The 13,792-nt window shown below is 44.7% G+C and overlaps 1 protein-coding gene across 1 annotated transcript in view; it reads left to right on the top strand.

Moving 5' to 3' along the window:
* ZC3HAV1 (zinc finger CCCH-type containing, antiviral 1) overlaps positions 1-13,792 on the top strand; it is a 63,131-nt gene that overhangs the window by 22,874 nt on the left and 26,465 nt on the right. Inside the window, exons 3-7 of the mRNA XM_043589684.1 lie at positions 443-695; positions 4,466-5,602; positions 6,047-6,145; positions 8,793-8,916; positions 11,762-11,936. Of these exons, the coding sequence (XP_043445619.1) occupies positions 443-695; positions 4,466-5,602; positions 6,047-6,145; positions 8,793-8,916; positions 11,762-11,936 (1,788 nt within the window). The remainder of the gene's footprint in view (positions 1-442; positions 696-4,465; positions 5,603-6,046; positions 6,146-8,792; positions 8,917-11,761; positions 11,937-13,792) is intronic.

The following is a 13,792-nucleotide window of genomic DNA, read 5'->3' as shown; positions in this document are numbered from 1 at the left end:
GACGTGGGGCTCGAACTCATGGACCGCGAGATCGTGACCTGGCTGAAGTCGGACGCTTAACCGACTGCGCCACCCAGGCGCCCCTCCACATGTCTTTTTAACTGCAGAAAGACTTGATAGCCTTCCTCTTTGGGGTTCCTTTGTGACGGAGGGCTCCCTTTGGGTCCTGTTTGGTCCTATCTGTGGCCGGCCATCTTATTTTGATTCTTCGAAAAGGTTATTAAATTATGTTTCTTTTCGTTAGTTTGCAGGCCTCTTCTACCCCAAATAAATCATCAGTAGAATACAACTCATCGTAGATTGTGGAAGACGCATGCATTTTCTCCTTTGGTGTATGCCTGCTTGCTTCCAACATTTTTGCATACTTAGGCTTTTCTTCATGAATGTGTGGCAGATGAGGCAAGGTGTTATCGTCTCAGGCTCTTGTTTCTCTCTTCTGCAGATATGCAAAAATTATAAGGGAGAGGGTCGAAAAGTTATTTGTGACCAGCATCCATCATGCGAAAGACTCCACATCTGCGAGCACTTTACCCGAGGGATTTGCGGTTATGCCAACTGCCTCAGGTCCCATAACCTGATGGATAGGAGGGTGCTGGCCATCATGAGGGAGCACGGGCTGAGCCCCAGCGTGGTTCAGAACATCCAGGATATCTGCAACAGCAAGCACGGCCGAAAGAAACACCCCAGGGGCAAAGGTAAATGCGTTTCTACTTTTCCATTTGCAGAAGAAACGGAAATAAGCAGAAATCACAAGGAAAGTGTAACTTTACCTATAATCATTCTATCTCCCCGTGTAAGACTGTTTTCCCTTTCAGGACTTGTCTACATGTATACATAATTTTTGCATAATGATAATCATAGCATATGCGCAATTTTGCAATTTGATTTTCATGCTAACCACTATCCACCCACCACCCCCCCCCCCCCCCCCCCCCCCGATTTGTTAAAATGTTTATTGTTTTTCTAAAAGGTAATTGGTGGGGCGCCTGGGTGGCTCAGTTGGTGAAGTGTCTGACTCTTGGTTTCAGCTCATGATCTCATGGTACGCGAGTTTGAGCCCTGCATTGGCCTCTGAGGCTTAGGATTCTCTGTCTCTCTTTCTCTCCGCCCCTCCCCTGCTCCCACTGTCTTTCTCTCTCTCTCTCTCTCTCTCTCTCAATCAGAATAAATAAACTTTAAAAAAGGAGTTTTAAAAGCTAATTGGTAAAGCTTTTTTTTTCAAGGGAGGAAGACAAATTTTTTTGTTAGTTTCACCACTTGTTAACATTTTGTCCCAAAAATATTCCGTGACAATTATTCTGTCCCTTTGTCTCGATATATCAACGCCGACACACACATATAACATTTTTGTGGTTAGAGCATTTGAGGTATGCAGTCATCAGGAGCCTTCACACCTAAATATATCAGCACACACTTCCTCAAAACCGGGCCACTCTACTGTCTTCCATAACCACAATACAATTAATGCAGGAAATCTAGCATTAATGCAAAACTATATGCAATTTAATTACAGTCCTCAGTACTATTTCTGGAAAAATGTATTTATTTTCAGTTTTTATTTTTGTTATTTTTTTTCTTCAATGTTTATTTATTTGAGAGAGACAGAGAGAGCGAGCGAGAGCGAGTGGGGGAGCAGCAGAGAGAGAGAGAGGGAGACAGAAAATCCCAAGCAGGCTCCATGATCTGTGAGCACAGAGCCTGACTTGGGCTCTATCTCACGACTTCGAGACCCTGATCTGAGCCAGTATCAAGAGTCGGATGCTTAAGCAACTGAGCCACCCAGGCGCCTCCCGCCCAGACCATTTTTTTTTTTAATTTTTTTTTTAACGTTTATTTTATTTTTGAGACAGAGAGACAGAGCATGAACGGGGGAGGGTCAGAGAGAGGGAGACACAGAATCTGAAACAGGCTACTCAGAGCCTGACGCGGGGCTCGAACTCACGGACTGCGAGATCATGACATGAGCCGAAGTCGGCCGCCCAACTCGCTGAGCCACCCAGGCGCCCCCCGCCCAGACCATTTTTAAGTGTTCAGTGGCATTGAGTACATTCGCATTGTTTTGCAGCCGATCTCTAAAACTCCCTTCATCTTGCAGAACTGAAACTCTATACCCATGAAACAAACACCTCATTCCCTCTTCCCCCCCAGCCCCTGGCAACCCCCGTTCTACTCTCTGTTTCTATGAATAGGACGACTCTGGGTACCACATATAAGTAGAATCACACAGGAATTGTCTTTTTGTGACACTGGCTTATTTCACTTTGCATAATAGTCCACCGTATGTATGCCTCAGTTTGTGTATCCGTTCATCCATGGCTGGGTCCTTGAGTTGCTTCCACCGTTAGCTATTGTGAATAATGCTGCTGTGAAATATGGGTGCACAGATGTCTGCTTGAGACCTGGCTTTCCATTCTTTTGGGTAGGCAGCTGGGTGTGGAGAATTACCATCACATGGTAATTCTATGTTTAATTGTGTGAGGAACCGTCATCCCATTTTCCATAGCAGCCGCACTGATTTTCTCTTGCCAGCAGCAATACACGAGGGGTCCAGTTTCCCCACCTCCTCACCAATACCTGAATACTTGTTATTCTCTGTTTTTAGGTTATTAGGCATTCCGACAGGTGGGAAGTGGTCAGTTCTAGTCCTTTCTTTTTTGAGATTTTTAAAATGTTTAATCTTATTTTAAGAGAAAGAGCATGTGCCTGTGAGTGGGAGAGGGGCAGAGAGAGGGAGAGAGAGAATCCCAAGAAGGCTCTGCGCCATCAACGCAGAGCCCAACGCAGGGCTTGAACCCGCGAACCTGTGAGATCATGACCTGAGCCAAAATTAAGAGTCGGGTGCTTAACCGACTGAGCCAGCCAGGTGCCCCGATCAGTTCTCTTTCTTGAGCATTTTCACATTGTCTGATGATATTAACACTTGTAATTTTTTTATGCCTTGGTGAAATGGCTGTGAAAGACATGAATTTTATAAAACAAATAGAGTACATAATTCTAAGATTCTATGATCTGTAATAAACAATAACATCTCCTTATATTCGAGAAATGTTTTATAATCAACCAGGTATTTTCACCCAAAATATCTCCTTATTGTTCCTGACAGCAAAGCTATAAAGAAAGGCAGGAATATTATTAGCCTTACTTGGTAAGGAGACCGAGGCTCAAACATTTTAGATGACTTTTATTGCAAGCAGTCTTAAATCGTTTTTACTATGAGTAAATAAAAGTGATGCGTTCAAGGCCTCACGCTGCTAGACAGGGGCGCAGAGGTTAGGTGTTCTGGCCCCACATCTGGTGTTTTTTCTTCCACATCACAGCGCTCTCTGAACAGGGGAACACTTGGAAGGATGTTTCCTGGTGTAGTTTCCCAGTATAAATTCAGTGTGTGTGAGAGAAATCTTTATTATCCGCCCTGGTTAATTTACTTAATTAACTATTTTGTTGGCAGGAGAAGGCTGTTGGCTTTTACTATTCCTGCTGCCCTCTGAAATTTGAAGAAAAGGACCTCTTCCTCCCCTTCCTCCCCCCACAGTAGCTCATATATCACACTCATGCACACACAACACACCATGGACATACGTGCATACCACACACAAGCACACGTACGATCACATCATACACACATACTCCATACGACACCTATCACACATGCACACCTTCCCGAGGGACACAGCTCACACACCAGTTATTTTCTTTAAATGTTTTTTTTTGGGGGGCGCCTGGGTGGCACAGTCGGTTAAGCGTCCGACTTCAGCCAGGTCACGATCTCGCGGTCCCTGAGTTCGAGCCCCGCGTCAGGCTCTGGGCTGATGGCTCGGAGCCTGGAGCCTGTTTCCGATTCTGTGTCTCCCTCTCTCTCTGCCCCTCCCCCGTTCATGCTCTGTCTCTCTCTGTCCCAAAAATAAATAAAAACGTTAAAAAAAAATAATAATAAAAAAATAAATGTTTTTTTTTTAAGTTTTTATTTATTTATTTTGAGAGAGAGAGGGAGAGAGAGAATCCCAAGTGGGCAAAAGCTCTGGAAAATTTTGTGAATCCCTTAATTTGTTGGGGAACATTCATCACAATATGGGCAAAATCTAAATGAGTTGAAAAATCCTCCCTGACTTGAACTAGTTGGTCTCTCCGTCTGCCATAGCGGTTGACTGTTGGCTTGAACCAGAGCACAGTGGACAGCCCCACCTATGAGTGTGGGGGTTTAGGGCTCATATCTGAGTCTCAAGAGAGAAGTCGAGAAGAGCCAGGTTCACTCCAACTCTTATCTGAGACCATGGGGTGGTATTTCTTACTAGCACAAGAGCAGATTCCTTCGTCCTCTTGACAAGCTGCTCCAGATTTTTACACACCAGATTGGGACAAGTAATTTAATAGAGCTTGGGTAGCAAACTCGGAAAAGCTGAGGAAGAACCGTAGCGAGAGCCTAATCCTGTTAATGCTAATTTTCCTTGTGTTTTTCTTTTCCTAGCTCCTTGCTCCCATCGTAGAGATGTGGCATACAGAGGGAGAAGCAAGAGCAGAGAACGATCGTTTCAGGGCGGTCCAGAATTTCTCCCACCTGCTTCCGCTTCTACTCAGAAGTCCAGCACCCCCAGTTCAGATCAAATCGGCCACAGGCCTCCCCTGGATGACATGCCCGTAGGGGAGCTGGCCCACAAGTTCATGCATTTGGGAAGTCAAGATTGCCCTCAGCCTTCCCCGGTCTCGCCTAAGGTTGATAATCTTGGAGGAACAGGTCACATGGAAAGAAGCCAGCGGTTTTCAGAGAATGGCGGTCCAGAGGATCTCTTTTTCGGGAATCAAGGCAGCACTTCCCTCCCTTCTGACCCAATGCCAGCTTCCAACCGGAGGGGCCCTGCGTCCTGGCTGAATGACAAAGGCACCGGGAGAGGGAGTTTGTTTGCCCAGAGTCAGGCTGCCTCTGGCTCCCCTCTGGGTTCTCCACAGACACCTGAAACCACAACCACTAGAAAGAGCGCGGGGATGCTTTCCACAGATGGCACGAATGCCGAGGGCAGAAGCGGGAATAAAAACGTCCAGTATTTCTCGCTTTTCGATAATAATGTTGATGGAACGGCCACAGATGGAGCTTCCACAAGTTGTCTAAATTACAAAACCACAACCAGCGGACAGAGAGAAAAATCGTTACCTAGGAATCAGGACACCGGAACTACTCACGGTGGTCTCCAGACCACTGGCAAGATTACAGATGGCGCTGATCCAGCAGCGGCCTCTGTGAACAGTAACCACAGTGAGAAGACAGTTTGGCCTGGTAAATCCATCCACAGCACACCAAATGGCTCTAGTCAAGTGGCGGACGAAACCACTGATGTAAATAAAACCGGTGCCGCTGGTTTTGGCTTCACATTGACCTGCAGAGGGGATAAAAACGTGTTGTACTTTGGAAGTCCGGGTCTGGGAGCCCAAGTCCTGCCAACTCCTCAGGAGACCCCTGCCCCCACACAAGTCAGCACTCTGCCCAAGGTGCCACCTTCTACATCCTTCTCAAGCAACAGAGCTGCAGCCTATGAGATCCATGGTCCAAACTCTGCCCAGATCTCTGCTGGCCCTGCCGGTGACCTTGTAGGTCCAAGCTGTGATCTGTGTAAGTCACCGAAGGACAAAGGGGGCCCCGTGACTTGTGTCTGCAGCAGGCCGGTGGCTTCTCTTTGGATGTTCCCCAGTAGATACTAAAGGACGTAGAGTCGAGGGTTAGGTGGAGGGGTGTTACTGCTGAGGAGATTGACATGAAGGTTGAAGGACCAACCAGTTGTATCGTGTGGAATAAGCCGCCTCATTTACTGAGAACAGGACTAGTTTGGCCCTGGTTTATTTTTGGTTATTTTTAAGCATCACTCTCACGTGACCCAAATGCTCCTGTTTGCTTTTACGGAGGGGCTGTCTAGGCTCTCATGAGCAACACGTGAATCTAGAATTTTCTCGAACATGGTCCCAGTTACAGATACTCTTTCCCATTGTGAGGTCAGGTGTCTTGATTTTGGGTTTAAACACTGAGATCAGCATACATGCATTCTCTTTTGTTTTATAGATTCTGCATCTGACGTTGAGAATACCAGCTCTTCCAGGATGGATGACTGTGGCCCACAGGAAATTTGTCTTGACCATCTGTGTAAAGGTTGTCACCTTGGTGAGTTACTTAAAGACTTTCTAGAAGCAGAAGCTTTATTAGTAGTAATACGGCCAACATCTACTGAGCTTTTAGTGTATGTTAGGTGCATGGTCAACATATACCTGATGATGGTCCATCATCTTTGAACTTCACGTCAGCCCTAATAGTAGGTTCTGTTGTTAACCCATTTTACAGATGTGGCAACTAGAGGCATAGAGAGGTTAAGACCTCACATACGTAACTAGCCAAGTTGGGTTTTGACCCTAAACTGCCCAGCCAGCCTGGGTTCTCCACCCCTGCGCGATAGACTTTTTCCTTTTGTAATTCGGCTTTAGGTAAAATATTCTAGTTAGTCAGAGACCCATCTTGTCATCTACTAAAAGCAAACAAACAAAAAACAAATCCCCAGAAATAAAGGTCTCCCGGCTGACGCATTTTCACAGCTCATGTCCTGCCATTGAGGCGTTGACTCTCTTCTGGGCCGTGGGCTTGTCCCAGTTGATCCTCACACATGGCCTGAGTCTGCAAGCCGCACACTGTGTGCCCTCCAGCCAAGGAGCCACACCCGGTCACTGTGCCCTCCCACCAGGCTTCCCATGGAACAGTGCCTGGGACAATTGGCTGTCCCCTCAGTGTCCTACCACTTTCTCCCTTTCATGGCTCAGCCCCAGATGTGTGCATCACACTGGATCTCCTCTGCTTGACCCCTGAGTGGTCTTAGACTCACTGACCTGTGTTGGAAAAGGAAGATGCTGTCCTGTGTTCTCAAAATCAAGTTTTTAATTTTTTTCTTCATTTTTAATTAATTGTGGTAAAATACACGTAACACAGATTTTGCTATCCTAATCATTTTTTTTAAGTTTATTTATTTATTTTGAGAGAGAGAGAGAGACAGAGAGAGAGAGAGAGGGAATCCTAAGCACGTTCCTAGCTGTCATCGCAGAGCCCAATGTGGGGCTCGATCTCGCGAACCATGAAATCATGACCTGAGCCGAGATCAAGAGTCACGTTTAACTCACTGAACCTCCCAGGCGCCCCATCCTAATCACGTTTAAGTGTGCAGTTCAGGAGTGTTAGAGTCACATTGTTATGCCACCAAAATCCAGGACTCTTGTTTCTCTTGCAAAAGTAAACCATTAATACCCTCTGAACAGCAACGCTTCATCCCCCTGCTGCCTCCAGTCCCTCCAGTCCCTGGCACCCACCATTCTCATTTTTGTTCATTGGAGTAGGACGATGCTAGGTCCCTCGTGAGTGGAGTCACACAGTATTTGTCTTGTTGTGATACTGGCTTATTTCACTTTGTATGATGTCCTCGTGTTTCATCCACGATGTAGCCTGGGTGAGAATGTCCTTCCTTTTGAAGGCTGAATAATGTTTTATTGTGTGTATATACCACATTTTGTTTGTCTAGTCATCTGTGAATGTATACTTGAGTCGCTTCTACCTTTTGGCTATTGTCAGTAATGCTGTTGTGACCTTGGGTGTGCAAGTGTCTGCTCGGGACCTTGCTTTCGCTTTTTTGGGGGGGTATACACCCAGGAGTGGAATCACTGGATATTATGGTAATTCTGTGTTTCTTTAAAAACTTGTTTTGGCAGGGCGCCCGGGTGACTAAGTCGGTTGAGCATCTGACTCCAGCTCAGGTCATGATCTCATGGTCCATGAGTTTGAGCCCCGTGTCGGGCTCCGTGCTTATAGCTCAGAGCCTGGAGCCTGCTTCAGATTCTGTGTCTCCCTCTCTCTCTGCCCCTCCCCTGCTCATACTCCGTCTCTTTCTCTCTCTCTCAAAAATAAATAGACATTAAAAAAATTGTTTTGGCAATTCTGTGTTCGATGTTTAGAGAAACTGCCACACCATTTTCCGCAGCAGCGGCACGATTTTACATTTTTACTAGCAGTGTGCGAGGGTTTGAGTTCCTGCGTGTCCTCACCAACACTGGCTTTTTGTTTTGAGTTGGTTTGATTTTAGAGTGGCCATTCTAACGAGTGTGAGATTCGGACTTGAATGGTTATGTACTTTTCAATCAGCCAGACCATAGTCATTGCCACTCTGGGTTTTCCTGGGCTGTTGAAACCTGCCTCTTTTGGTTTCAAAGTAATCACACATCTTTTGAGCCTTTCAAAATGATGTAAACATGACATACTGAAAACTGAAGGACAGAACTATTTTTTGTATTCCTGTATTAATGGGCTTATGACGTTAATTAAAAAAAATTTTTTTTAAGTGTTTTTATTTATTTTTGAGACAGAGACAGAGCATGAGCAGGGGAGGGGCAGAGAGAAAGGGAAACACAGAATCTGAAGCAGGCTCCAGGCTCTGAGCTGTCAGCACAGAGCCTGACGGGGGGTTCAAATCCATGAACCATGAGATCATGATCTGAGTTGAAGACGGACATTTAACCAACTGAGCCACCCAGGCGCCCCGGAAGTTTTGTTTTTCTGATGAGTCTCTATTGGTAATAAGGGAACTTGAACATACGGATATGGGGCAGTGTGGGCCGGAACCGGAATGGGTAAAGGCGTAACCTGGAAATGGGTTAGCATGCAAGCCTGGCAGGGTGGGAAAGGCAGCCCTCAATGGGGAACATCAGCAATGAACTTGGTTGAATTATTGGAACCCCCACTCACCAGATCCTCAGACCCCCTCTCTCTGTCTTTGTAGCAAGCTGCAACAAAGTTCACTTCCACCTGCCTTACCGGTGGCAGATATTACTTGCAAATACCTGGATGGACCTCCAGCCCATGGAGAACATTGAGAAGGCCTATTGTGACCCCCAGATCCACAGGTAAGTTGGTGGCCAGACTCTGGCCTCTGAGGTCCACAGCGCCATCAAAGGAAAGCATAGTGCTAGGCTTACGGTGAGAAGGAAAAACCATTTTCCTTCAGAATCCCCTTCAAGTTTGAGATAACTCTTGAAATAAAAATGGCAAATGCCTGCTGAGTTCATGAAGAAAAACACGAGGTGGGTAGATTCAAGGTCACGAAGAGCCTGGCTAATTAATACTAGGGATTCTGGGACTATTTGCAAACTCATGTGGTTTAATTTTTTTTTAATGTTTTTATTTATTTTTGAGAGAGTGAGAGAGACAGAGTGAAAGCCCGGGGAGGGGGGGGGGAGGGTGCAGAGAGAGAGGGAGACCCAGAATTTGAAGGAGACTCCAGGCTCTGAGCTGTCCGCGCAGAGCCTGCTGACACGGGGCTCTAACTCACAAACCAGGAGATCATGACCTGAGCCGAAGTCAGATGCTTAACTGACCGAACCACCCAGGTGTCCCAACAAATTTATAGGATTTAAACAGTGACACAGTTATCAGTATGTCCTGCAGAAAAACACAACACAGAGGTCAGATTGTATTACTGTAAGCTCATGATAGGACTATGGAAAGTACAGTGATTGTAGCTCAAAATTAGCCTTTGGCTCAATGTCATAGTTGTAGAACACGATTTGAGTAATTTCATACAGTTCTAGGGCACATTTTGTTGTCTGCTTTAGCATTTTATACCTTCCTTTGTGTTTGCTAGTTTCTCAATCCTGGAGGTATCTAAGAGGATAACTTACCTGTTTTTGCCACGGGTGAATTGGGTGATACCATACATGACCATATTTATAAAGTGCCTCCTAGCTTTCTAAAGGAAATTCTTTTTTTTTTCCCTACTCCCTGTGCTGTATTTTTCATCCCTGTGATTTACTTTATAACTGAAAGTTTGTATCCCTTACTTCCCTTTATCCCCCCACTCCCTCCCCTCTGCAACCACCAATTTGTTTTCTGTGCTTATGATTCTGTTAACAACAACTCCTCCTCCTCCTCCTCTTTGTCCTTCCTGTTATAAGGGAATTCTTTTTTTTTTTTTAGGTTTATTTATTTTTGACAGAGAGAGAGAGAGAGAGAGAGAGAGAGAGAGAGAGACAGAGCATGAGCAGGGGAGGGGCAGAGACGGAGGAGACACAGAATCTGAAACAGGCTCCAGGCTCTGAGCTGTCAGCACAGAACCCGACGCGGGGCTCGAACTCACGGACCGTGAGATCATGCCCTGAGCCGAAGTCGGACGCTTAACCGACTGAGCCACCCAGGCGCCCCTATAAGGGAATTCTTTTGGGGGAAATTGCAAACATGTCATCTGTATGGTGAATTTTTAAAGGTGGAGATTCTGTGTTGCTGCATTTTGCCACTAGAGGGTAGCATCAGCTACTTACTTGTTTCTAGGTGTGTTTTTCCCCCCTAGGAAAATCTGCCTCTGGCTTTCTAAACCTTAGCACTATTGACTTTTGGGGCTAGATAATTATTTACTTTCGGGGGGATGTTTAGCAGCATTCCTGGCCTTTATCCACTAGATTTTTATTGTTATAACCAAAAAAGTCTTTCAATATTGCTAAATGTCTCCATTCCTCATTGGGAACCACTGATGTAGGAGGTGTTTCTTAGAGCAGTAATTTTCACACTTGTTGGTCTTGGGTCCCCTCTACAGTCTTAAACTATATTGAGAATCCCACAGAACCTCTCTTTATGTGAATTGTAACCGTCGGTATTTACCATATTAAAAATCAAAACGGAGAAAATTCAATTTTTATGGATTCATTGCAAAATAATACACACTCATTACATGGTAACATAAATACCATATTTTTATATAACTATGTTTATGTAAATTTATATTATCATATGTAGTAACTATTATATGTATGTATAACTAAATAATAAGTGTTTTCCAAAACAAAGCAAAAAAATTCATTTAGAAAATGCCATTGTTTTATATTTTTGCAAATCTCTTTAATTTGCTGTAGAATCACACATCGTGTAGCCTCTGGGAAAACTCCACTGTGCACCTGTGAGAGTATGAACGTGAAAAAGGCAAATAATGTCTTAGTATTATTATGAAAATAACTTTGACTTTCCTGGCTTCCTGAAAAGGTCTTGGACCACATTATGTAACTATTTAAATAGTATTACTTGAAAAAACTGACCTACCATGAGTTGCTAACATTAAGCCAATCAGTAGTTTTGTGGGCACAATTTTATATTTATTTTTAATTTTCTTCCTTTCAAATTTGTGTTTAAATTCTAGTTTGTTAACATACAGTGCAATATTGGTTTCAGGAGTAGAATTGAGTGATTCGTCACTTACATACAACACCCCGTGCTCATCATAACAAGTGCCCTCCTTCGTCCCCATTCCCCATCTAGCCCATCCCCCACCCACCTTCCTCCATCAACCTTCGGTTTGTTCTCTGTCATTAGGAGTCCCTGATGGTTTGTTTCCCCTCTCTTTTTTACCCCCTGCCCATGTGGTCATCTGTTTTGTTTCTTAAATTTCACATATAAGTAAAATCATATAGTGTTTGTCTTTCTCTGATTGGCTTATTTTGCTTAGCATAATACACTCTGGCACTATCCATGTCGTTGCAAATGGTGAGATTTCATTTTTCTTGATGGCTGAGTAATATTCCATTGTGTATTTATATATATATATATATATATATATATATATATATATATGTATAGATATACTATATCTGTATCCACTCATCAGTTGATGGACACCTGGGCTCTTTCCGTAGTTTGGCTATTGTTGGTAATGCTGCTATAAACATCGGGGTGGTATTTTGTTAACTTTAAACTCTTCCCCTTCAGCTTTTCTATCGGAAATAAAAACATCAACTTCCAGATGATGGTTTGTAATTGTAATCCTATCCGGCGTATCTCCACACCTTCATCTGTCACAGTGCTGACCAATTTTGTCTTTGCCACAAAATGGATTTGGTACTGGAGGAACAAATCCGACAGATGGGTTCAATATGGGGAGAAGGTGAGTACCGTTCCTCCTTGTGGAGGCTCTTGTTTAAACTTGACCACTTCAGGAAAAAATATTAATAAAATGTCTGACACCTACATGGTTATCCATGGCACATGGGTGTAGTTGAACTAGTACTTTTTCACATTATACACAACTGTATTGGTATATTTTGTAGCAAACATATACTCTGGGATTACGTTCATCAACAGCAACAGCTATTAATTATTTTCTTTTTTTAAAGCTTATTTATTTGAGGGGGGGGGAGGGGGAGAGAGAGAGGGAGAGAGAGAGGATCCCAAGCAGGCTCCATGCTGTCAACACAGAGCCCGACGGAGGACTGGAATCCACCAACCGTGAGATCACCACCTTGTCCAAAATCAGGAGTCAGACACTTAACAGACGGAGCCACCCAGATGCCCCTCCTGCAATTGAATTTTTTTTTTTTTTAATTTTTTTTTTCAACATTTATTTATTTTTGGGACAGAGAGAGAGCATGAACAGGGGAAGGGCAGAGAGAGAGGGAGACACAGAATCGGAAACAGGCTCCAGGCTCCGAGCCATCAGCCCAGAGCCTGACGCGGGGCTCAAACTCACGGGCCGCGAGATCGTGACCTGGCTGAAGTCGGACGCTTAACCGACTGCGCCACCCAGGCGCCCCTGCAATTGAATTTTTAATATGAGTTGGGCAACCGCGATTTCTGGGTTAGGAGCCTCCCTAGGAGAAAGGGAGACAACAGCAGCTTTTGTCAACCCAGGGCAGGTGCATATGCTTTGACTGTGAACTCTCCGGAATGTAGACTTGATATCCTTTTAAGGAAGTTCAAGTGCTTAACCAAGACTTGGCCCTACATAGGTGGTAGACAGGGAGAGGAAGTGATGTTGGGCAGGGTGATGATTGAATGGACGGGCAAATGGGCAGCAATGGTGCAGGACAGAGTGACAGCTGGAGGGCAGGGCCTGGTTGTCATGGGGTTTGCATCAGGCGGATCCGGACCCAAGGAGATGTTTACCAGCTGGTGTACCTGTGACAGCTGGTGTAGAGGGGCAGGGAGCCTATGGCCCTAGAGAACCACCCGAGGCAAAGGCATACCTTAGCGCTAGATCAAGGCAGTAATGTAGGCACAGGACAAAAGCCAAGACCTGGCTACTGAACATGAGATACACATTCAAGTCTTTCGGGAGAAAAAAAAATAATTGAAGACCTTACCATTCATTCATTCATTCATTCATTCACTTAATCAGAACTGGAGTACAGTGTGAGGGAAGGGCCCGAAGGAGAACCAAGTGTGAAGCTTGAGAGGCTGTCCAAATGCTCAGACACTGAAATTGACTTGGTGTGTCCAGTAGGACAGCCACTAGCCCCTTGTGGCTGTTTAATTTTAAACTTCAGTTAATTGAATTTGAACAAAATGAACAATTCAATTCCACGATAACAATAGTCACATTTAAGTGCTCTACGACCACTTGTAGCTAGCAGCTATCACACAGGAAAACACAGAGAACATGTACAGTAAAATGTTCCAGAAGGTTCCAGTGGACAATGCTGATCTAGATGTGAGGGTCTTGCTGGTTAAAATCAGGTCCACAGACCAACAACATTGGCACCGTGGGAGCTCTTTGAAATGCAGAATTAAAACCCAGTTCCCAGAATTTTATTCTGCATTTTAAAACAATTCCTGGGTGATTCACATACAAATTAGAGTTTGAAAGGCCCTGGCCTAGAGTAAATTCCTTCCAGCCTAGAATAGGGTCCTGCAGAGTAACAGGACTTCAGCTGTCAGAATGGGAGATGAGGACAGAGATTCGCATTGGCAAACCAGTGTCCCCAGAGGTGACAGACCTACCTTGCTGCTCCCTGTGTTCACAGG

Source organism: Prionailurus bengalensis, chromosome A2, assembly GCF_016509475.1.
Source record: "Prionailurus bengalensis isolate Pbe53 chromosome A2, Fcat_Pben_1.1_paternal_pri, whole genome shotgun sequence".
Lineage (NCBI taxonomy): Eukaryota > Metazoa > Chordata > Mammalia > Carnivora > Felidae > Prionailurus > Prionailurus bengalensis.
This window is presented reverse-complemented; position numbering and strand designations above follow the sequence as displayed.